This window comes from Enoplosus armatus, chromosome 11 (assembly GCF_043641665.1).
Source record: "Enoplosus armatus isolate fEnoArm2 chromosome 11, fEnoArm2.hap1, whole genome shotgun sequence".
Lineage (NCBI taxonomy): Eukaryota > Metazoa > Chordata > Actinopteri > Centrarchiformes > Enoplosidae > Enoplosus > Enoplosus armatus.
The window spans coordinates 2044399-2068992 of NC_092190.1; the positions used below are offsets into that span (position 1 = coordinate 2044399).

The 24594-nt window shown below is 45.5% G+C and overlaps 3 protein-coding genes across 8 annotated transcripts in view; 2 read left to right on the forward strand and 1 right to left on the reverse strand.

The window, feature by feature from the left end:
* Window positions 1-24594, reverse strand: part of caska (calcium/calmodulin-dependent serine protein kinase a) — a 97351-nt gene that overhangs the window by 22497 nt on the left and 50260 nt on the right. For 3 of the 6 annotated variants that reach the window (XM_070915330.1, XM_070915329.1, XM_070915327.1), the window contains exons 6-13: window positions 10823-10925; window positions 9370-9545; window positions 8044-8166; window positions 6116-6199; window positions 5897-5996; window positions 5448-5465; window positions 5128-5249; window positions 39-116 (exon numbers count right to left, since the gene is read on the reverse strand). In XM_070915330.1, the coding sequence (XP_070771431.1) occupies window positions 39-116; window positions 5128-5249; window positions 5448-5465; window positions 5897-5996; window positions 6116-6199; window positions 8044-8166; window positions 9370-9545; window positions 10823-10925 (804 nt within the window). The remainder of the gene's footprint in view (window positions 1-38; window positions 117-5127; window positions 5250-5447; window positions 5466-5896; window positions 5997-6115; window positions 6200-8043; window positions 8167-9369; window positions 9546-10822; window positions 10926-24594) is intronic. The other 3 variants (XM_070915328.1, XM_070915326.1, XM_070915325.1) reach the window with 1 other exon arrangement.
* gpr34b (G protein-coupled receptor 34b) lies at window positions 13083-14357 on the forward strand. The gene is made up of 2 exons (XM_070915331.1): window positions 13083-13669; window positions 13772-14357. Exons 1-2 carry the CDS (start codon window positions 13083-13085, stop codon window positions 14355-14357), a joined length of 1173 nt encoding a protein of 390 aa, XP_070771432.1.
* On the forward strand, window positions 17399-19080 carry LOC139292924 (probable G-protein coupled receptor 82). The gene is made up of 3 exons (XM_070915332.1): window positions 17399-18232; window positions 18370-18510; window positions 18607-19080. Exons 1-3 carry the CDS (start codon window positions 17399-17401, stop codon window positions 18835-18837), a joined length of 1206 nt encoding a protein of 401 aa, XP_070771433.1. The 3' UTR covers window positions 18838-19080.

Genomic DNA, 24594 nt, shown 5'->3' on the forward strand with positions numbered 1-24594 from the left:
GTGTGTGTGTGTGTGTGTGTTAATGTGTGTTTATTCACCTCTTTGGCTCTCTGCACGGCATCACTGGGGGGGTTTCTGATCTGCGGGGACGACTTGGTGTTGATCTTATCGTAGAGCTGAAACAGAAGATAAACTATGTGAGCAGAGAGTCACATGATCAATGGCGCCGATCAACGAGTCCGTCCGAGCAGATGACGCTGATCACGGATCAGGTCAAAGTAAAATGCAAAATACTTTATATAAAATACTTTACTCGGAGAGATAAACTTTCTACTGAGCCCTTTTTCCATTTAACAAAACGAGCAAAATGTTCAAATCAGATTGAAATCTGATCCGAGATCATCAGTTTCATTAATTTAACCAGATGAAGAAACACAAATTATTCATTTATTGCCACAAAGTAGATAAAAGTCAACCAAACTGCTCACAGTGAATAACACAGCGAATCATCATTAGGTTATTATCACCAATGATTAATAATACTACTACTAAGAATAAGGTCTTCTTCCCCCAAAGAAATAAATGAAATCTGCAGAGTTACCAGTGTTTCTTTTGATTATTAAAAGAACGTCGAATCATAAAACGGTGCAAACGCTGATAACAATCAGCAGCTCAATAACGTCTTCTTTCATTTCCACGACTCCCTGAAATGACGATCTGGTTGCGAGTCCGTGAAAACTGGTTAAAAACAAAGCAGTCAGCCTCTTTTAATCAGCTCTGTCTCTGGGTTTGCCTTAGTTTGGCTTAAACAACCGCTTGCTCTGTTTCGTTCTTCTTCTCTTGACATGTCACTGTTCACAAAAAGGAGCTGTTTTCTCATCCGTCTGATCGAAGGACGACAGACGAGAGCTCTGTTTATCAAAATCCCAGCTGACTAATAAACCGCGCCGCCTAGACCGGCTGCAAAGGCCCAGTCAGAGGCGAGCGTGGGCGTATTTTAAGAGATGTTGTGTTTGTAGACAAAATTGCCCTGAAACGCAATTTAAACAAAAGCAGCAGCTGCAGCAAAGACGACGGCGGCCACCTAAAACAACTTTTACCATATTCAAAGACACCGACTGCGTGGTGTTTGATGAGCAACTGGTCTGGTGGATTTTTCATTTGACCTGCTGAAACAGGGAAACCACTGAGAGGCAGACAAACAGAGCTTTTGTACCAGGCAGTTCAATGCAAGGCGGAGACCCAGCACTCCTCTGTTCTTCCCTCCAACAGCAGACATGTGATGCCGGACGTCGTCACAGGGCATATGACGAATAAACAAACAGCAGAAACACCTCAAAAAAAAAAAAAAAAAAAAAAAAAAAATCTATTCTTAGGTTCTAAAGGGAGAACCAGTGTGGTTCCCATTATAGTCGGAAGGATATTGTGTGTGTGTGTGTGTGTGGAGGAGGATGGGGGTCCTGGGATTGATGACACACACCAAACACACGTCTCTGGTGTGCGTCTGCATCCTCCATCCTTCACGAACAGACTCTCCCAGAAAGACAAACACAACAAAGTCCTCAGGAAATGCTTATAAGACTACCGAAATAAACTGAAAAAAGCCTGGGGGCTGAATCGTACCCGGTGCCAGCGAGTGCGTGTCGTCCCACATGCCGTCTGCAGCCGCTGAGCACACATACATATTTACTGCTCTCTTGTTCTTTCAAGGGGAGACTTGTCAACATCTTTGTGCCTTTGTTGAGCGTTAAACCGAGTTGAGGCTGACCTCTGAGGGCGTTCTGCAGCCCAGCAACTGAGCAAACTGCGAACAACATTTAGAAATGTACAGGTTGGAAACGCGCGTCAGGAAAAAGAAAGATTTGACAGGAACAAGCATGACGGCATCACACGTCAGCCACAACAAGCAGCTCTCGTTTCAAGATGACAAGCAGTAGGATATCTTATTTTCCTATTAGTGACAAGTAAATCCAGACATGATCTCCTTAAGGGCAACTTATTACCCTGCCTCTGTTCGCTCGCGAGCCTTCGGGAGCTTCAGAAAAGGAGCACACGAGGAGAGAAAATACAAATGCACCTCATTATACATGTCAAACGCCAAAAACAACCACAGGGGGACGAGTTCAAATTAGCTTGAGGCGTCTTTTTGACAAAACGCTCTTCCTGCAAACACATCAGAGAGAAAACACACTCACCCAGGAGACGGGAAGCGGTTTGTCAGACAAACGCAGCCAGCAGAGTTCTCTGAGCCAGGAGGGTCTGCAGGATTTCTGGTTTCCTCTGTGTTTCTGCGGCGTGGAGGAAACTTTCAGCCGCACAGAGAGTGATGGAGGCTGTGCTCGTTGTGATTGGTACTGAGGCCCGACAATAGCAGCCATTGTTCCTTCTGAGGCTGCACTCTTCTGTCCTTTTCTGCCACCCCCCACCCCCCTCCTCTCAGAGCCGGGCAGGGGTGTGAGACTGAGGCTGAAAAGGAGACATCTGCAGCCCCAGGCTCCCACTGACACTGCTGCACATACACACTTTGCAGATCCACTAGACTCCTGCAACCCACTTCAACCTATTCAGCCTGCAGCAACTGGGAGAGCCTTTAACACAACACACACACACACACACACCTTCTCCTCCTCATTGACTCTGTACACGTCCCAGCAGCTCCCTCAAATGATTTAATTTCAGCCTCTTTAAACGATTTGGCTTCTTGGAAGGAAGAAGTTCATCTTCGTCACTGAACGACAGAACTACAGATTTAAGCGCCCGTCTTTGTAAACACCTGCAGTAGCTCATCGACAGTGAGACGAGGTTGTGCTTGCAACACCCTGAGTTTGAATCACAGAGGCAGCTCTGAACAGGAGGGAGGGGGAAAAACTATTTGACTCCCCTCCTTCAACAAATACTAACCCTTTTAAACCAGCTGCTCAGCCAAAGAGCTGAGATGCTTAAAGATGTCAACGTTTTGAACTTTCTGAAGGAATCTGAACCTCTACTAGCTTCACAGGGGCAGGGGCAGAAAACTCTGACACCCACAATGCAACACAACCCGCCAACAGTTCCATCAGAAATTCAGGCGCTTTATGCGACGTAGCCTGGAGCCTCCAGCATGCAGCGGAGATGAGCAGCAGCTGCAGATCTGTGGTCAGCTCACTTCTTCCTTAACTCGTCATCTTAATCAATCAGTGATTTACTGATGAACTGGAAGAGTTATGAACTGAGAAGCTGGTGTTGTTAAAAGTGCGAATCATTATAATCTCTAAATATCAAATCCCTTGTTTTGTTTTTGATACCATATTTCTGTCAGTGTCAAAAAATATTGAAGAAAAAAAGGTCAAATCTCTGAAATGAATGGAACTGTAAGACGCCTTGAGGACCCCGGTCTATGAAAATGTAAAGATACTTTGAGTCCAGCGAGTAAATGTTTGTATTACAGTAGTCATTCCTCGTTTTCCTCATCTCATTTTCTTGTATTTCTTCATGTTCTTATCTTTTAAACTCCTCAACTGTTGATAACGCTCCTCACAGCTGATTTACGCTTCCCGCCAACGGATCTCCTGTCTGTTCGACACCCGCAGACACAAAACGCAGCGAGAACAGAGTAAACCCGACGGATTAGGGGAATGAAAAAAAAAAAAACACAGAGGCACCTAATCGCGTCACGCGAAGACAAAATGATGCTCTGAGAGTTTCAGACAACAACTGCGGGTTCATCGGAAAATGCCGTCGAGTGTCTCGGCCGGCTGCTGGGATTTGTGACCCAATATGGTTCTGATGTGGTGAACCGGTTGCCGAGCTGCAGGCCAACAGACTGCTGCTGGGACCTGCTGCCTGTCAACATCCCAGAGCCACACACACACACACACACACGCCGGACGGATGAGGGGTGGAGTTTAATAACACAACAACATGACCTTTTTACTCTGCCCCCAGAACAATGAGCATCCTGGTGTGTGCAGGTGGAAGGAAGCTATGCACGTCTATGTGTGCCTTATAGTTCATGTCTAAACGTCTATTCTAATCCTGCACAGACCAGCACACAGAGCCACGTCGTGTGCAGCGTTGACAGTTATCCAGGGAGTCCCGTTGGAGGAACAGATGAAGGCGTTTAAAGGCTCATCGGACTCGGTTTGTAACTCTCGCAGGATTTTACAACTCCGGAAGGAAGGCGTTCGCTCGCAAGGCAATCTACCGTGAATGTGAGTGTGAATCTGATCGGCCAGCGCAGCCAAAGCCACAGCACAAAAAGGATGAAGTGCAACATACATGGGAGGGATGTAGTGAAGCATTGTTGCCCTGTCAGCCTCTCAAACCTTTGACACAGCTGCGGCGTGAACGCGCAGTCCTGTCTTACGCATCGGAATGTTTTATATTGAAAGCCTGTTAAAGGCTGTTCTCTGTTGTTACTTGACATACAGCAACTGTTGACTGCAGTTACTGGCTCTGTTGTGGGCTATAATAAAATGAGTACAATGCATCAAAATAATAAAAAACCTCAATAAACCTTATATAAAATACATTTTGCAGGTTGTCTTTAGTTTATTGTACTGAAGGGATGAATAAGACCACGTTCACAGTAGTTAGATGTTCACACGCAACAGTAACACCGCTTAACACTGAGTGAATCATTTGTTATGTACGTGACTACAACACGCTCCCAGAGTGTCGCACACAACCCGGTAAAACAGCGAGTGGTGACTCAGCAGTTTAATGTGTGCAGGACGCTGACCTGAAAACAGACCTGGTCCTGGATGTCTACTCTCAGCGTAACAACTAAGACCCAGTTTTTTTTGCCACAAAACCACCGCCTCGCCTCGTTTCACTGCCTGGACGCGGAAATACCAAAGAGACAAGTGCAGATCTGAGGCCAGAGAAGGGGATTCAGTATAGTGTGTATAAATACTGCTCTTTTGTTTGTTTTTTGGCTATTTTGCTGCTGCCAACGACCCAGTTAGTCTTTTTTTAAATCCAAAGAAACATGAAACCACTTCCTGCTGCCAGACGACTCCACTTTCTGAAGCTTTTATAGACTGTGTGGTCCATAAGCTGTCAATAAAGTAGAAAACCCGTCATGATAAAATAAAAAATGACCCATGAAGGTGGATATATCCCAGTCTGCTTACTTGTGTTTGTGTGTGTGTGTGTGTGTGTGTGTGTGTGTGTGTGTGTGTGTGTGTGTGTGTGTGTGACACTTACGTCCAGCAGTGTGTGTAGATGCTGGTCCTGGAAAACACTGTGAAGGAAATCTAGATCCTTTTCACTGCAGTCTGTCAAAGCGTGGATCTCCTCTAAACTGTCCAACACCTGAGACACAGCCCCTGAACACACACACACACACACACACACACACACACACACACACACACACACACACACACACACACACACATATTAATGATTTAACCTCTCTGTTCCTACATCTGATGAGAACATTAAAGGCAACTTTGAGTCACAGTAAGTTAAGAAGAGAGGAAGTAACTCGCATCACAACACACACAGAACCGACGGATACCTACGTTCAGCTGCTAGTAGTCCTAACGGGTGGGAAGCATTAACAGAAACAGACAAGGGGATAAACAGATGGACAGTTTGCACATGAACACAGGAGTTAATATCAATGTTAGAAACAGTGGAAACGTATTAATAATAACAATAGAAATAATAATAATAATAGAGATGTGTCTGCAAACAAACAGCAAAGGATAAACACATTCTAGAGCCTTAATGTTTTGCTTTTACAGCATCTGTAATGGGATAAAAGAGCAGTTTGAGTCATCTTTCTGTATGAGGCAACTCAAAGAATAAAGTCGGCTTGTGGTAAAACCGCCTGTGCAGAACTGACAGAGAACAAACCAGAGGAAGGAAATGTGATGGAGGAAGTGTGTCAGTGATGAAAGAGTAAGAAGTGCAAGTGTGTGTGTTTGTGTGTGTGTGTGTGTGTGTGTGTGTGTGTGTGTGTGTGTACCTGAGGAGGTGGGGTCATCGGAGAAGTCATGGAGCTCCTCAGGGGGGTCTCCATAGAAGGAATTGAACTTGTGACTGGACACTGCAGCCAGGACAGCCCCCTGAAACACGGCAGCAGCAGAGGAGCATCAACAATGAGGAAGACACACAGTGATGTTGCCGTGACAACGGGCCTCGAGCGTTGCAATGTTTCGGTACAGTTTGATGCGTAGATGCAAACCTTGAGCTTCCTCCTGGAGTTGAACTTCCTCAGCTGCTCCACAGTCTCTGGCAGGTGGATTTTGTAGGCGTACCGGTCCCTCTCCTGGGGACAACACAGAAAAGAAACTTGGCTTGGTGGGGGAGGGGGGGGGGTTACTTCACTCATGGAGATCAGTTTAGTAGTAATGAGGAGTTTGTTGCTCGTTAAATAATGTCTTCTGTCAAGAGTTGTCGAGCCACTTCAGCTTCGGCTCGGAGACGACAGACGTCTAACAGAAACTCTGCTTTGCAAACCGGGGATGAAAGAAATTAACAGGGAAGATGACAGTCTGCTGAAAGATGCTACTGAGCTGCAATAAGGGAAACGTGGGTGTCTTTAGAGTTTGGCCCATACCAGGAACTGAAAGCCAGGACATCTCGGGCCTCTGCTGCAACACTTTTGATCATACGTTTTAAAATCTGTCTCTTCCAAGACCCCTAACTTTACGGAAGTAAACTGCTGCTGTGGCCCTTACAAAGAGTTCTCCACTGATTTAACATCGTCAAACCCACGACTGACAGATAGACGCAACAAAACCAGAGATATCGGCTTTTTGATTCAACACATTCTTCTTCCTTTTCAAAACCTGGCACCTACATTACCCACAATGCAACATGATTGCAGATGAGATCACTTTCCTTCATTGTCAGGGCCTGTAAACAGACTCTGAAGTGTGGACTTCAGTGTTTTCTGACGCATCTTTAGGTTGTAAAGCTGTAAGTGAGGGCCAAAAAAAATAACATTAACACGTGTTTTTAAAAGGATTTCTGATCAGAACACTAACAGACACTGCTTTTAGATAAAACAAAAAGCCTATCACTAAATATGACCAAGACTTGTGACTCACTGAGACGTTTAATAATCAGCTGCATCACATGTTGCTGTGCTGTCAGTGTGTCAGAAAGCGGCTGTGGACGTTTTGCCACGTGGCGAAGCTGCGATAAGAACCGCCACAAATACAAAGCTACATTTCTGTAGCTACATTTCAACAGAACACTGTGGCTCAAAATGGTGGCGCTGCGTAACTATTCATAAGAAGAAAAAGAGGAAAAAGGGTTGCATGAGGTTTGTATTATATTGTAGTGTGTGTGTGCACTGCATGTCCGGTGGCGCTGCATTTAGATTGTTGTGGTATATAATCAGAGGCAAGAAATCAACACTAAACAACTCAAAGAGTCTGATTCTGCTGCTTCAACTGGGCAAAGAGAAGTTGATTTGTCTAAAAAAACAAAAAACAAAGAGCGATTCAAAGACGAATCAGGAGCTGAAACGGGAGAAACGGGCGGAGACGCTGCATTGCAAGCAGGGATGTCCCTTAAACGTGGATGATTTGAATGATGAAGTGTCAGACAGCCCCCAGGCAAATTGCTATTCTCTCAGTTGAATTGTCAAACAGTCATCTTTAAGTACCCCTCCATCACTGTCCACAGACGGAGACACAGTAAAAGCTTCTGCTGACAACACATGACAAGCAGTAGCACCACTGTGCCGCGCTCGCTGTCATTGTTTTCCTGTGCGAAGAGCTGCGGCACCCGAGCGACTGATTGTTACGTGATGGCTTCAGGCGACGTGGTTTTACTATTCTACTCTCGTCTCAAAAAACTTTTCACGAAAGTCAAAACTTTGGATGCTCGTCTTAGAGACGGCCCACGCCTCCGAAGCAGGGAACGCATCTGCAGATGTTTGAGTGGATGTTTGACATGTTGCAGGCAGTCACGAGACGACAAATCCAACATGGGAAGTAGCCGCTTTTCTCACAGTCGTGCGGAAATGCAGCAGTTATTCTTTTGAACATCCACACTCGACTTCTGAAAATAGTCAAATTGTTGTAGTGACCTGTCACGATCAGATCGGACCCAGTGCGCTGAAGGATAAACGCCGTGACCATGACTTAGAGGTGTTATTACCTTCAGCCAGGGGTGGTTCAGAGCCTCGTAGACGGTGATCCTCTCAGCAGGGTCCAGCATCAGCATGCGCCTCACCAGGTCCTTAGCGCTCTCGGAGATCTGGGCCCACTGACGGGGATTCATCTGCACACAAATACACACAGGCTTTACAGAGATCGTTTCTGAGTGGTCCCGTGGCCCGAACGCAAGTAGCCAATTCTAACGTCTTCCATGTGCGCCTGCTCCCCTGGCCTGTGGTGCTCCATGCTAACGCTGTTTCAGCCATGCGTGCATAACCAATGTTAAGAATGAGGGACTAACTATAAGGAATGCCAGCTGCATTCGTTATAAAAGGATGATTCCAGTTTATTACAACTCAGGTTCTATTTCTGCAGTAGTGGCCATCGTTCCTATTGGTAATAACAATTCATTCGCTTCGTGCAACGTCTGCAGAATGGGAAGGACCGAGCGTTTACGCGTTAATCCAGCGTGGTTAGCCTTGATGCTAACCTTGTAGTCACAACAGATAAACAGCTTAAATGAGCTACTTTTGCAACGCATCTGTAGCAGTGTGTTACCAAGTGAAAGCTGATGTAAAGCATTAGCATTAGCATTAGCAGCCATTCTGCCAACAGTTTATTAAGATGTCTGTGGTTCTCCTCACCAAGGCTGACGCCAACGTTTTCTTTCTACTCGGTTGCTCGTAATTGCGGTTTAAACTACGTGATGTGAACGCAGCAGACTCCCTCCTTGTGTGCCTACAGCTACAGTTCCCCTTGTTTTCTCTTCCACGGAAGTTGCACTAATCTGGGAGTTTGTTTAAAATCTGGTTCTCTTTGCTCCATCTGTTCCCACATTTCAGCCATTCACTCTGAGAGCACAATGCCATTTTACAGCTATTAACACGCAAGTTTATAATAAAACAGAATTGTTCTTTAATGCGCAGACAGACGCCAATCAACTAATCTCTCAAAAACCTGATATATTCCTTTAAAGATCAAATAAACTGTGAAAAAACCTGCTCTAATTGCAGATTGTAGACAAGAAAACATTTTCAAACACAAGAACACTAGGCAGGAAATCAACACGCGATAGACGATTAGTCACTGACTATTAAAGGCTTAAAGACTACTGAAGAAAACTAGCAGCACTCTCGAGGATAGATGACATCTTCCCTTCAGACTGAGTCCCTGCTGTTCAAATTCAAACTTATATAAACTATAGAAACAACATGCAACATCCAATTAAAGTGCGGTTTGTCCCTTTAAGGTGGAGCCTCTCGTGTTTAATGGTTAACGGCTGTGCGAAACCACACACTTGTGGAGGTTCCCTGGATGACCTCCTGACCTTGTATTTGCCCTTGCAGATGGCTTCGAACAGGCGCTCCTTGGTGCCGTAGAAAGGCAGACACCCCGAGAGGAGGATGAAGAGGATGACTCCACAGCCCCACACGTCCACAGGTTTACCGTACGGCTCTCTCTTTACCACCTCTGGGGCCATGAAGTGGGGGGTTCCTACCCGACCTGGGGGGGGGACACATGTGGTGTGGGTGTCACTTATGAAATCAGGTAATGACCGTGTAAAATCAAACACACAAGCCAAATTACTTACTCGTCAACTCTTACTGGGACTTCTTCATTCTTTATTAATTTCTGTTTTTGCAGTCTCTGAACTAGAAACAGGAAGTGCTCTCAAACTTTGCTTCCTACTTTGAAACCTGTCACAATACTCTCATTTCTTTCTATTCCAAATCATGATGTCCTGCAAATGTGGACTTAAAGTGCCCTTTGTGAGCGTTCAGCCATTTGTTTCCTTCTGTGAATAGATGGATACAGAAAAAGAGGAAACGACGCTTTGCTGCAGGTGTGTTTCCTACTTCTGGATAAAAGCTGAAGAACTTTTTTCACAAGAGTTTTTCACTTCCAGATTCAAATTTAGAACTTCTTCCGGCTTTGAACGCGCAAAGTGAAGCAGACTAACTCTAGCTAGACCCCCTCCTTTGCATAATGTGGGACAAACACACAACACTGACTGTGCAGGAGCTGCCAGCTTCCAACTCGCATGTCGTTGAAATTTAGAGTTGCGGCTTTATTTCTTTCTTTAATCAGCTTAGTGTGAAATCACTCAGCTACAGGTACATACTGGTATTCTCTGATGAGCAACCTATATTCGTGCACATGTCTGCAGTGTATCCATGAATGTAAAGACAACTGGCATTATTTTTATGCTGAGGAAAAAACAACAACAAAAAAAAAAAACTATGTCTATGATTTCTAAGCGGATTTATTCGCCATCAGTGATAATGATATCTTCAGGAAGTGTAAGTAATACTGAATTCTACATATACATATATATGTACACACACACACACACATATATATATGCTGTATATGTGTGTGTGTGTTTCATGTATAATTTTTGACTAAATTTCCCATCACACAGTCATCTTCGTCTTCCCTTCAACTCTCTTTAGGTTTTGTCTGTCCTGCTATTACAGACCATATCCTATAATTTCACAATGGTTAAATTGCTGTCTGGAACAACGAGTTAAATTTCCGAGGAGCACAGTCAATATTTCATTCCCTACGTGCCCCCCCCCCCCCCCCCCTGTAATGTTAATCCCATCCGAATGGGCCTTTTTTTTTCTCTCCCCCTCCAATATGTCCAAAAACAGTTTTGCCCCGTTTTGAGAAAAATGAGAACAAAAGCTTAAATCTCACCAAAGCTTCTGTTCCCTTACATAAAGCGTGAGGACAATGCAAATTTCAGCTTGCAGCGTGTACGTCCGGGTTTACTGTACCTCCTGCCACCAGTCCCGACTCTCCGAGCTGGATGGCTACTCCGAACCCCCCCAGCTTCACCGGAGCCGAGTTCTCTTTGGACGCCAGCAGCACACAGTGAGGCTGAGAACCAGAGAAGAAGAGAGGAGAGAAGACACATGATTTGATGGTCGTATTTTGCTAATTAAAGAGCCACACCCTCCTATAAATAACTGAAATCACATGTGCAAGACACACCCAAACCCACCACGGCCACACACAAATAGCCCACACTGCAGGAGGACCACAGCAGACGAACCAGTGTCTTCAGTGTCTTCAGTAGAATGTCAATTTGTTTTAGTTAGAAAAAAAAGAAAGAAATTACAGTAATTGCTGAAGGAGAAATTAATTAATTAGGAAAATCAAATGCTGTTAGACACACTGCAACGTCACCTTATTCCTGAGGGATGGATAAATAACTCAACCATGACTTTTGTGGTTAGATTGAAGTTTCACATCCTCTCCATGTCTTTGGACCCCCCCCCCCCCCCACAGTTCATTTCATGAACAACGTTTGTGGGGCAAGTAGTTTCTCATGCATCCAAACGTGTTCATTCGTGGTTGCCTGTGCACCTGTGTGTGCACCTGTGTGTGCATGACACTCCGATCGTATCTTCCTGTGCAGACGGAGGCGGCTGAACGTCATGAAAATGTAGAAATTTGAATTTTTGCTGAGCCCCCCCCCCCCCTCTTGGCCTAAAACTGCTGGTCCGTCTCGGTGTGTTTAAGTTTTAACATGTTATAATACAAACTGTGTCAGCACTCTGTCATCCTACTTACTTTTTTTGATTTATTTTTTTCCACTTTTATAGACACGTAAAGTGGTGGAATGAGTGGGCAGGATACTGGACATAAAAACCTTCACGGAGGAGTAGATGCAGTTTCCAGGCTGGTGAATTAACTCCATGTGTAAATCTGACAACACTGTACTGTTAGTAATGTCTCTGGCTCTGACCCAGGGTTCCATAATGTGATGGCATGATTAACATTCAGGAGCAGGTATGTGATTCCCTTGACCCTTCGCCTACACATTTAGCTCTGGAGGTTGACAGCAGCTAATGTCTCTTGGGGGGCAATTTAAACCCTTGGCTTTACTCTGAAGGCATCGCTTTAATTACTGTGGGGGTATTTTGGGAGCCTTTTTCTTTCACGCTCGGCTACACTCGGCAGATACCTCCATGTTATAATCAGAGCCCAAAGTGGAAAGCATATTGTGTATATACAAGTGGAGCACGCTCTGTGATCCCACTGCTTGCCCTCATGTGTGTAATCAGAAGGTCTGCACTAAGCCCTGCCCTGCCTTCCTCTCTATCTCAGCCAGAGTTCTGCAAACTAGTTGTAAAGAAAGGAGGGAGGGGGGGGGTGGTTTACCACAGCTTGACGTTTTCTCTGTACAACACATCACCACATTCTGCACTTCAGCACTTCTCTTCAGCGCTGGGGAGGGCTCGCTTCTCACACATGCAGAGATCATGGGCAGAGAGGAAAGAAGCGGACTCGACGCAGCGCTGTTTTCATCTGAACTTCAAACTTTCTGTCGCTGAAGGTTGAGCGGACAATGACAGGAGGCGAGGATCGTGAACTCTGCGAGTCTTTTCAGGACATCGTAATTTGGAGAGTCCGTGCTAGCGACTAAAAATCGAGGGGATCTTCTGGAGTGACCCAGAGGAAAAGAAAAGGACTGCAGAGCTCGCTTATCCTTTTCTTCCACTTTTTTTTTTTAAAAGGACTTCAACGAGTAGGTGAGTACTTTGGCAAGTTCCACTTGAGCAATGTGTGATCTTTTCCTTTTCCTCTTACAGATATTTACTGAGTTACTGATCTTTTGATATGAGCAGCGAACAGACTGAGCATGTACCCAACAGTTGATTCAACTGGTTGCAACACTGTGAGTTCTGCAAACTCACCCGTTTAATTAAGTGATTCACAGGTGATACCGCATAGAAAATGAAGATCTGTTAACCTGTACAGAGTTAACAAAGCTGTTCTTTCTTGGGCTCTCCAATTTCTGTTGGTATGGGGGTCAGCTGGTGTCTTATGTGATTATTGAGGGCAGGATTAATGCTGATTTAGGGCTAATCCATACAGCTGGACCTCGGCTATCACACAAACCTGCACTAATGAGTCCAAAACGTTCCCATGTGAAGCAGAAAAAAACTCCCCAAACACGCTACAGTTAATCCAAAAGATTTCACCTTCCTTGCTTCCCATTTGCAGAGGCTGAGGATCACTGAAACCACCATGACGAAAAACCTCTCCACGCCCGCCACAACTTCCTCCTGGACTCTAAACAGCTCCCTTTTTCTCATCACCGCAAAGACCAGCGAGATGAACTTGACAATGACCCCTGACCCCCAACAAACTTGTGTGGATTATGGTGCGCTGCAAATCCCGTTGGCTGTGCTCTACTCTATAATCTTCGTCCTGGGTCTAGTTGGGAACCTGGTGGCTCTGTGGGTTTTCTTCTGTGTTCACTCTAAGAAGAACTCCGTGCGGGTGTTTCTCATAAATGTAGCTTTCGCGGACCTGCTGCTGGTGGTGTGCCTGCCATTCAGGATACTCTATCACAGCCAAGGCAACGTGTGGAACCTGGGTCCCACCTTGTGTAAAGTAGTGGGCAACCTCTTCTACATGAACATGTATATTAGCGTGACGCTGCTGGGGTTGATCAGCGTGGACCGCTACCTGAAGATCCATCGTGGTGCAAGGGTGCAGCACAGACTGCGGTCCACAAAGTGGAGCAGTACCCTCTGCGCAGTTATCTGGATCGTGGCCTTTGCATTGACTTCGGCACTCCTGATGTCGAAGAATCACCCAGAGCTGAACAGGTTGGTGACGCCTATAAAACGTTCCGAAACGTTTATTTATTGAGTCTCACCGTTTTGCATGTGAGCGGTTTGAGCTGACGTTAACGTGTTTGGTGTTTCCAGGTGTTTCCACTACAAACTGCTCCACAATGCGAAGTGGAAAGCCTACATCAACATCTTTGTGCTGGTCGTCTTCTGGCTCGCATTCGTCTCTCTGGTGGTGTCTTATGGAAAGATCGCCCTCAAGCTTCTGAGAACATCCCAGGAGAAACCAGACCTGCCCAACGCGTCCCACTACACTCGGACTGCCAGGAAGTCCTTCTTCATCCTCTTTCTCTTCACCGTCTGTTTTGTTCCCTATCACATGGTCAGGGTGTTTTACATAAAAACGCAGATTGCGGACGCTTCGTGTTTCTGGCGGAACGTGGCTGACAAAGCCAATGAGGTGGCTTTGCTGTTTTCTGCCCTCAACAGCTGCCTGGATCCTGTTATGTACTTCCTGTTATCCTCCTCAGTGAGGAAGGAGGTGCTGCGCTTGGTGAGCAACATGTTTTGTGTGCGAGATGTCGCAGCAGTCAGCGGGAGCAGCTCAACTCTTGAGTTGGATAGTAAGACCAGGGGGAGGACTGACGGAGGACAGGCAAACGTCAGCTTGATCAGCCATTTGAAGGCCAAGGCTGTTACTGAATCAGGTCTAGCTGGGCTGTAAAGGCACTCTGAGACGGGGAGCCTCCATCATTTCAAACAAGGAAGGGGGCAGCAGCAGTGAGGCGGACTCAACATGTACATCTATTGCTGTTGCTGACATTTTCCAGCTTACCACCACAGCTTGCTGTGTCACCACGGCAACCACACAGAGGAAGCCGATGCAGGGACTAATTTAACGGGAGTATCCCGAATTACACATCGCTTCATCAGTAGTGAACAAATGTACCACTTATGAAAAGTGGTCTTGCAGCAACATCAGCCTCATCAGTCTGAGAGAACAAACAATATATATATATATATATATATATATATATTAGTTAGCTAAACTTGCTATGCTAATTGAATTGGTAACTGTTTCCCTTTATTTTAAGCAACAACACTTTAGCTACATGGTGAGATTAGAGTGGGTGTATGGTACAGGTGACAACATTAGCAGGACTTGGTTCTGTAAATATATATTGTGTAAATGTAACACAGTTTCAGTATTAAAGCTTCATGCTTTAGTAGCTATATAAGCAAGGTTGCAGAAACCTTAGTGCTCTGGTTTGCGTATATTTAATTGGGGCCACTGATCTTGCAGAAACATCCTTTTCAAGTATACGTTTATGACGTCACATGGATACATTTTGTTTTGTGAAAGTGAAAAACATGACTCTTTGTTTGCACCTGTGAACTAATGCACACAAATAAAAACAAACACTTATTTAATCTGTCTTTTTTTCAATTCATCGATTCATCGTTCGAGAGAACGTCAGAAAACAGCGAACGCGACTAAGCGTCTACAGCCATGCTAAATGCTAACACGAGCATGGCTGCATGCCTACAACGTTTACAATGTTTAGCAGGTATAATGTTGCCCGCGCTTAGTTTAGCGTGTTAGCATGTTAACATCTGCTAATTAGCACTAAACACAAAGTACAGCTGAGGCTGATGGGAATGTCACTAGTTCTACATAAACCAAAGTATCTTACAAATTGAAATTTTGACCTGATGGTGGCGCTAGAGGAAAAAGTCAAGGGAACAAACAACGGACAAATGACTTAAATCATCAAAATTATTGACGTATCTGTCAATTGACTAATAGATGAATCATTTCAGTTCTGGAAGAAACCCTGAACTTCATCAGGGACTTTTTGTGCGGTCAAACAGAGGTTCATATTTGCCACAGCATAAATGTAGTGTAACCAGTGATACCACAGCAACAGATCCAAGAGCAGAAACCAACAGAAAAAATGTGACCATACAGACGGCCAGCAGGCCATTCCTCACCAAGCTGAAACAATGGGAGAAGACGGGAGCCGTGCAGACTACATCAAAGCCTGAACTTTCACGACAAATTATGATAGTGATCACAAGCTTACAGAGAAGCCAGAGGAGCTTTTACTGAGATGAAAGCACAGAGCTTCCCTGATAAAACACCACTCTTTGTAAATGTCAGAGCTTTTCTGATACGTGAAAAAAAAACATGTTCTCCTTCCGAGTGCTGTGTCTAGACTTTAAACTGTATCGTGATGGGACTTTCAAAGCATGTATCAGTGCGCCAGGTCATGTTTTTGTTATAAATGAGATTTTAAATAGTTCTATGTGTTAATCAACATAAATCCTGCAGTATGACGAGAGAGACACATTTACAGCCTTTGCACACCAAAACACCTCTTTGCTTCTCAGCTAGAACTAGAGCAGCAGCGCCACCCCCAGGCAGAATAAATACAGTGTTAAGACATTTGGACATCAAGTAGGACTCTGGATATCTCCTCTTCTGTGTAGACGGGGGGGGGGGGGCAAATAGAGAGGAGGGTCTTCACGTAGAAGGACCTTGAAAAGAAGGATTTCAAAATGTGTCCTAAACACATGACAAAGATATTGTAACGAGGAGGAACTTTTAAAGCTATAACCACAAACTCATGTGGCAGTGATACATTGCTGTACTGCGTGTTTCCACCTCCTTCAGATCAGTTTAATCTGTGGTGAGATTCCGCTTCTGATGATTACAAAGTGATGCGGTGCACTGCTGTCAACATGCAACACGGTTCAACTGGGCTTTTTAAAATAGGCATATATATATTTACCACAACCTCTCAGACCCCCCCACTTCTGCTGCACACAGTGTGGCTTTCATACGTTCATCACGTGTTGTAAATGAGAAAAGAGGAAACAATCTGAGAATATCATGTGTGAGAACACCACACCCACAGAAACAGGAGCAGCTCAGAAAAGCGTCAAGCATCAGCATCATGTTTGACAAGAGGGAAGTTTAGAGAAAAGCTGCGTGTTGAGCCGGCTGCTGACCATTGTTTTTTTTACCTCCGTCTGTGAGCATCTCATTTGAGGGAGTGTTGCTGTGGTCGATGCCTTTCGTCGGTGGTATGTATAACAGGAACGGCATGGACTCGTCTGTGCGTGATGCGAATGTTGCATTTTTATCACATGGAACGTCGTTGAAATAGTGGCTTCTCACGGCGTCTAATCTCAATGCTGTTAAAATATTAGAACATTACGTAAGTTTGGCACTTTTTTACAAAAGTGACTTTCGGAGGGGCGAGGGATCTACCGAGTGCGCTCTTCATAATATTTAAAATAACATCATACACATAATACAGAAAATAGGCTTGGTCGATGTTTAAATCGTATCACGATAAAGTGTTTCATTTCATTTTTACCTATATATTTATTAAAGACCAGGAGAGCCGACCTGTCCTGCCTTAATAACAGTTTCATCACCATCATTTTTTTTTTTTATGAAATGGTTTGCTAGTTTGTTGTCATTTTGTGTTTATGTGTAGAGTAAAACCAGAACTCGTTTTAGGGAATGATATTACAATCATATCACCTTTGAAAGATTAGATAAAAACTACATCTCAAACAAATATACAAACAAATGTGAGCGAGAACGTCACAGGTGTCAGTAGGAAGTCGCCTGAACAGACACATCAAACTGGTGACCTTCATCGCGTACTGAAGCAACGTCCTAGTTAGGTTTCTGTGTTGGCGTTGTGGAGCTTCTCCGTCCTCTTCCATCACTTTTGTGTTCTCACAGATCAAATGGAGAATGCATCGCACACCTTTCCACCGGACAACGCTTCTTTCCCCTCCTCTGTTCTGTCCCTCTGCCCCACCGCTGCCACGCTCTTCTTCCTCCCCTCCGTCTACGCACTCCTCTTCCTCACCGCTCTCCCGGGCAACGTGCTGTCTTTGTGGGTGTTCTGGCAGCACATCTCCACCATCTCCCCCACCCACGTTTATCTGTCCCACCTGAGCGTCTCCAACCTGATGCTGTCCCTCACCACGCCCTTCCTCGCAGCCTACTACGCCTGGGGCTCAGTCTGGACTCTGAGTGGCGTCCTGTGTCAGCTGGTCCTGCACGGCATCACCCCAGTGCTCCACATCAACATCTACATAAGCCTCATGATCCTCTCTTGGGTGGCCCTCAGCCGCTTCGCGGCCCTCATCCGGCACACCCACGCCTCCCGGCCGAGCGCCTGCGCGACGCTGCTGCCACATGGCTTCTTCACTCTTCTCACAAGGACCTCCTTTGCCAGCAGGGTGTGTTGCACAGTGTGGGTGGTGGCGGTTGGGGGCATCGTGCCAGTGACTGTTTACTACTCGGTGAACGAAGCTGCTGCAACCGGCGGGGGTGGAGGAGCTGAGAAAGGAGGATGTGTGGAGGTGTGCTACAACCCCGCTGTGGAAATAGGGGGCAGTCTGTCTGCGGCCCTCACTGTGCCTGTTGTAATCATATTCTTTGTGTTTTACCTGCTGGTGCTGCTGTCCTACGTGACGGTGTTGAGGCACATCAGGCGCTCACGTCGCAGCGCACACGTCCCCACCTCCCAGAGCCTGCTGGGGAGGGTGCTCCGAAACATCGTGGTCATCCAGGTGGCTATGAGTTATATTACACTCTGAAATAATGAGCTTGTTTTGTCAACTTTGAAGTAAAGTTTGCAACTATATTTAATTGCCACCTCTGGGGTCAAACATAAAACCAGCATCATCCATGTTTCTTGGCTTCCCAGGTTGTTCTTTCACTTTGTCTGCTGCCACACCATATCTTCAAACCCATCTTCATTTCTCTGGCCCGCGATCACCGTCAGCGGACATATTCACCTGGCTCCGACATCTGCGCCCTCTGTCATCCTCTCTCCGCCTTCGTCGAGGTGACTGAAACTCACCTCAAATTGACCGCTTTAGCGATTTCTAGCAGGTTGCGCGTCGAACACATGATGACGAGTCTCTTTCTCCTCTTCCTCCAGCTGAAGAACTGCCTGTTGCTTCTGGCTGCACTGAGAGGTTCGACGGACCCTTTGATGTACTTCCTGTTGGACAAGACCTTCCGCCATCAAACCCTCAGACTTTTAAGGTGCAACCAGAGCAACCCTGGAGGCAGAGGAATGTCAGCTGGGGCCAATCAGAAGGCAGGACAGCTGGGGGATGGAAATGTGGCCACCGCTACTGTGGATTTAAGTCACGAAAGTGTTCTCTAGTCTTTTGAAAGAATGATGTTTATAATGTATATGATAACGTATAACATGCAGATGTCCTGGAAGTCTAAGTGGTTAAGACTAAGTGGTATGTCACGTCACTCTTAAATCATAAATGTGATACAATATATGAAAAAAGACAATGTCATTTTCAAGTATACATGGAAATGTTTGTGGAGCAGCCGTCATGTGCAACAGCAGGCTGTAAATATTTGATATCTGCGTATCATAAACCTTGTTCAGTAATTGTGTATACATTATTGATGAGGGCGTGTGCAGAAGGTGTAAGAGTTTTCTGGAGGACGATGCTGTGTGAAGTGTGGCCCTTGCAGATGTGTGTCCCGCCCCCCGAGGGGCCCCGGGTGTTTCAGCCCTCCGGTGTGAAACAGGCCAGGGGAAACATACGCGGCGCATATAAAGAAATGGAGCCGGGCGAGGAGGAGGAGGAGTCGCTGAGCGGAGGAGACGGCGGGGGGGGGCACAATAAGAAGCGATGTGCTGTTTGAGCCGTTCGCTGCTTGTGATGTACTGAAGCTGGAGGAAAACTATGACTGAGCCTCATCTCTAGCCGCAGGCGTAGGTTTGGTGTCGGAAGTAGGCAGAAAGAAAGAATTCTGACGCCTATTCTATTTGCATTTACATCAACTTAGCAAACGTGTAATGTTTGGTTTTTGGATCGAGCATCATCTGGCATCGTTTTGGGGAAATCTGATATTGCCAAAACAAAACTAATAAATACCTTTTCCTAGACACACTGCGGAGTAGGTCACGGCGTTATCTGCAGGTCAGGCTGACACGCAGCGGACTAGATGAGCGCATCAACATCTTTATTGACTCGAGGCTTCGCTTATCTCGCTTACGGCAGCTGGTTAGTGAGAAGACACTGATTAGAGAGATTGCAGTGATTCGGGAGAGGTTTTCTGTCTCTCTTGTCTCGACCCTGAAAACTAAAAAACGTCACTTCGTTCCTTCTGTGAAACGGTGTTCTACCCTTCGCACGCTGCGCAGTTGTTATGCAGACGTGCAGTGCAGCGGCAGGGAGGGCATGTCTAATTTGGGCAAGAAGAAAATGGAGTCACACACACTTACCCCAATTAACGTAACCTGTGGCAGCTTAATTGAAGGCGGTCCCCCCCCCCCCCTCTCATTTACTGAAACTAATTCCTCACTGAATGATTGCGACTGTTATTCACATCATTCTCCCGATTGTTCGGCTTCATCACGGCTGCCAGCGGCCCGTATCAGAGAGTATTACTTAAACCTCGGTGTGTTTGGTGCATGTATCTGTGTGTGTGTGTGTGTGTGCATTCTTGCATTCATTTGTTTTTGTGAGAAAGGCAGGAGTCTCCCCAGAGATGGCATTAGTTCCACTGGTTGTCCATTGTTGTCAAAAGGCAAACGCAACGACCGATTATTGTTTCTGTTTGCTCGGGCAAAACGCTCTCAGACATGACGGATCATCTCGGCCAGCTCTCTCAGGAGCGGTGAGGTGCGCTCTCAAAAGTTATCAATAAAGTGCTCGTCTTCAGACGGTTGCAGGATCCCGTCTTTATCTCGTCATGTGTCACAACATGCACCTCGCATACGGCTGCAGGGGGATATCCTGTATGAAACTGCAGAACGCTCTACTCTAAAAGCTGCCTTGTGCAACACTGCACCACAGAAGCAGTCGATCATTTCATGATGAATGAGATGCTGCAAAATGCTCTTAATAACACATTCATTTCTGTCACTAATCAGCAGTCAATTTGACCTCAATGCTGCGTTTGGTTACGCTCCACTTGGTGAAGCAGTCTGAAGCAGTTCGTGTTGCCGGAAGCTGCTGCAACCGATGAAAGCATCCGATTGTTGTCCAGCTGTGTTCATGCACTGTATGTAGAATAATTAATGACGCAGCTCAGAACAGCTTCTGCGCGGCACAAAAACCACATGTGCACGTGACTCTTTTACAGCTGGACACGAAAAGCTCTGTGGAGAACAAAGGTGTGCGACTAAGACGCGTTTAAAACCAGCAGTACGTGTATGAATGTATGCAGGTCTTTGAGGTGTGCACGCTTGTGAGCGTGTGACTGTGAAACCTCAATGTCAGAATCTCATGGTCGACACCTCAAGGCCCATCCGATGCCATTAAAGGAGCCATTAGCTCTGCCGTACAGCCACCCATCATCGCACAAACAGCGCTAACAACGCTGCCGAAGTCGTCTGTGTGCATCACAAAGAGGCCCGGGCGGAGCGGCGCCGCTTTACCTTGTAAAAACAGCTGACATTCAGGCGTTCACTGGGGGAAACTAGCTTCCTCTCACTTGTACCCATTCATATGTAAAATGTGGCATTTTGCTGCGCAGCCAAGAAGAGAGAGAGACTGAGGTGAAAGCACACAGACTAATCCATGCAGTCTGTCTGTTTTGGCCACCTGTAAGTGATGACAAGATCAGAGTGTCTGGAAAGCAACGGAGTGCAAAAGAAAGTGTTTTCAGCTGCTGGCCTGGAATATTGTCTGAAGGTAACGGACTTTAAGTTGAAGTTTAAGAGCGGATTCATCCCGCAAGACCGGGAGGAGCGCGCGGGAAGTGATGTCAAATGTAAAAGTTAGATGGCCGGATGTTGTCAGCGCAACATCACAACATAAACCACGTCATTTAGTGTCAGTGAGTGCTTCAATCACATCGCACTGGACTGGAGCTGCGATGAGCCTTTCAATTACAGAAAGGTGAAGTAAAATAACGTAATTTCATGATGCATCTTCAAGTTTCAGTGTCTCTCTCTCTCTCTGCATTCCTGCTTTTTTTTCACACTTAATTTTGTCAGCGGTGATATGCATTTTTTAAAATCTTTTCTGTCGACGTACGAGCTGAACAACACCAGCTTCTTCAATTGTAACACTGCGACACGTCGGCACACGCCCGAGTTTAACCGCAGCGTAAGAAGAAGTTCCCGCGAACATGACAGGCAGAAACGCCACTACAAGACATGAATACTGATGTTTGTGCAAAGTTTCAGGCTTCCTGCAGAGACACAGTGTTATATTCTGGGAAGCCAAACTCTAAAATTCACAGAGCAGCAGTGCAGCCTGCTGTTTCTTGTGTTTGGAGCATCTGACAGGAGATCCCTTCACCTGAGCACACCTGGAGAAAAAAAAAAAAAAAAGAAACACTATTGTTGTGAGGTAAGGTAAAGGTCTGCTCCAGCGTGACTCTGTTCATTTCTGTTTACATCAAAAGTTTTGCCGTGTTTATGGATTCCTCGGATTGCTCGACACAACGTCAGGATGTGTGCTTTGCAGATCAAACATATCGCCGTCACTTCCACTTCAAAACAGAAAGCCATAACACAAACACTGCATGTGTGAACAGTCTCAGAAAGGAAAGTTCACCTTCAAACCGGCGCTGGCTCTCAGCGCTCATACTTGTGCGTTCGAAAACCGAGCCAGATCAACTAATTCTATCAGCTTGCGGTGCATTAGCATGCACACTGTCTGTAGCAATGAGAGGGGCCAAAGGCAAACACACCGATCCACAGAAATAGACGCGCAAACAGAGCGGCGCTGCTGTCAGCGGTGGAGGTCTGTGATGAAGTGAGGAGGAAGATAAATAACGAGACACCGCGCTGATTTATGAACATCACGATTGAAATGAATTCAGTGACTTTCATGCATGGGAAGATGTGGCACGCTCGAGCTGATCCATATTCAGCGAGGGCAGCCCTATTGTTAATGCACTGCATGTGTGCAGGTTTGTGTGTGTGCAGGTTTGTGTGTGTGTGTGTGTGTGTGGGTGATGTGTGTGTCCCCAGTAAAGGGCATAAACCCCTACATCTGATGAGCTGCAGACAGAGTCACTGTTAAAGGGTGAACGCCACCATGGGCCAATGTCACAGCTGCATTTGTGCCTCCGATCAAACACACACACACACACACACGCGTTTATTTTCACAAATATTCATGTTCTGTTCATCATGTTGGTATAAAGCAATAATGCATTAAATTCTCCCTCCTTGAGAAAACAGTGTGTGTAGTTTGAAACTCTTATTAAGAAAAACAAACATCTTCTGAAAAGACATTTCAGTAAAATGAAACTACTTCTGAGTGTTTGCCGCTCCGATAGTACTGGTTATTGCAGCACTTGTTGTTTTTCAGGGCTCGTCTGCGTCTCTCATGTTACTGTATGTGTAATGCTTTCTTGCATGTGTTCTCCGACTCACTTGTTTTTGTCTTTTAACTGGCTTTCCTTTAAGTTCTCCTGAGCAGCTCTGGGATCGGCTGCTCGTCTGACATTGCCACGACAGTCGTGGTGACTGATCAGAATGTGTGACGGTGCACAGTCACAGTGGAGACTCTGGCGTGGGCTTGTTATCGTGTAAGAAGCGAATTATTCCAAATGATATTCACAATGAACGATATATGACATATATGGTATACGCAGACTAACAAACTTAAGGTTTAGTGATCATTCGTGGAAACTGCAAATAATGTTAACAAGCTAGTTGTAGGCTAGTTTGCGCGGTTGCTAACTTGTTTAATCTGCTGAATGTGGACGTGTGTCTGTCTTTGGATATCAGCCCTGTGTGGACCAATCAGAACAGAGACTTTCGACTTGAGCTTACCGCAGCTGGAAATAGTGCAGCAGCAGATAAAGAGGATCTAAATACACAAGGCAAAACGTCATCGCTATCTGGGGGTGAAGCTTCCGTCGTGTTTGGTGTGGACGATAAATACAGCCTCGTTTATGTGCAAACAATTATTTTCTTCATCAAACAGTGACAAATGCCATTTCACAGTTTCCTAAAGCCCAAGCTGACGTCTTCACATTGCTTGTTTTGTCCGGCTAACTCTCTTAAACCACTAAATACAGTTTATTTACCACAGAAGACAAAGAAACGCGGCAAATCCCCACGCAGCTGAGGAGCTGGATAAGCAGATAACGTTGGGCATTCTTGCCAGAAAAAAAATGACCAAAGTGATTCATTATAAAAAATAGTTGCTGATTAATCTTCTGTCATCCAACTGATTAACTGATGTATATATTTTTTTTTACTATAAAAGGAAACCAGCCAGGAACTACAGTAACACGGGCAAAGTGCTTCTAAATGGTCCAAGTGATGAAGTGATGGTTTCATTTCAGATTCATTCTCAGTTCCACTAAACGTTCTTCTTCTGCTGAGACCTCAGAGAATGAATGTGTAGCTGAAGTACTTCCTGTCCTGTGTTTAAAGTGTTCTCTGCGGGCCACATGTTAACAGCATGACACACACACACACACACACACACACACACACAGACAGACAGAAGACTCAACTACAGTGTCACATTATTAATCGACAAACTGCCAGCACAGTGTACTCAATCGAACGTTACTGGGGGGGGGGGTTGGTTGACATATCGAGGTTGCTGCTGTGACTCTTTAGCAGAAAAAGTCAGTATTTTGTTTTTCACGGAGGGAAAACTCTTCTCCAACATTTAAGTTGCTCATCAATTATCACAACGTCTCACCACTAGAGAGAAATGAAGTCTCGACAGGCAAAAATGTGGGTTCATGTTCTAAAGCTTGTGGGAACATTAGAGGACTTAGTTAGACTCTCTTCTGGAGTCAATTGATTGCGCTCTTCATGTGGCAATATACTATCTCAGCTCTGTGGGTTTTCTTCTTCGTCTCTTCTGATTGTTAATGATACTAGTTTCTTTTTTTTCCTTTTGTTTTTTTTAAGAACTTCGTACGAGAAGGCTGTTGCTGGACTCGGGAACCCAGCAAGCATGTATGTCGG

What these genes read in the sequence shown, in the direction of transcription:
- LOC139292924 (XM_070915332.1), top strand. Translation starts at nt 17,399, where the DNA reads ATGGAGAATGCATCGCACACCTTTCCACCGGACAACGCTTCTTTCCCC. An exon ending in GAAACATCGTGGTCATCCAG is followed by an intron (nt 18,233 to 18,369) that starts GTGGCTATGAGT and finishes TTGGCTTCCCAG; the next exon opens with GTTGTTCTTTCACTTTGTCT. An exon ending in CTCTCTCCGCCTTCGTCGAG is followed by an intron (nt 18,511 to 18,606) that starts GTGACTGAAACT and finishes CTCTTCCTCCAG; the next exon opens with CTGAAGAACTGCCTGTTGCT.
- gpr34b (XM_070915331.1), top strand. Translation starts at nt 13,083, where the DNA reads ATGACGAAAAACCTCTCCACGCCCGCCACAACTTCCTCCTGGACTCTA. An exon ending in AATCACCCAGAGCTGAACAG is followed by an intron (nt 13,670 to 13,771) that starts GTTGGTGACGCC and finishes TGGTGTTTCCAG; the next exon opens with GTGTTTCCACTACAAACTGC.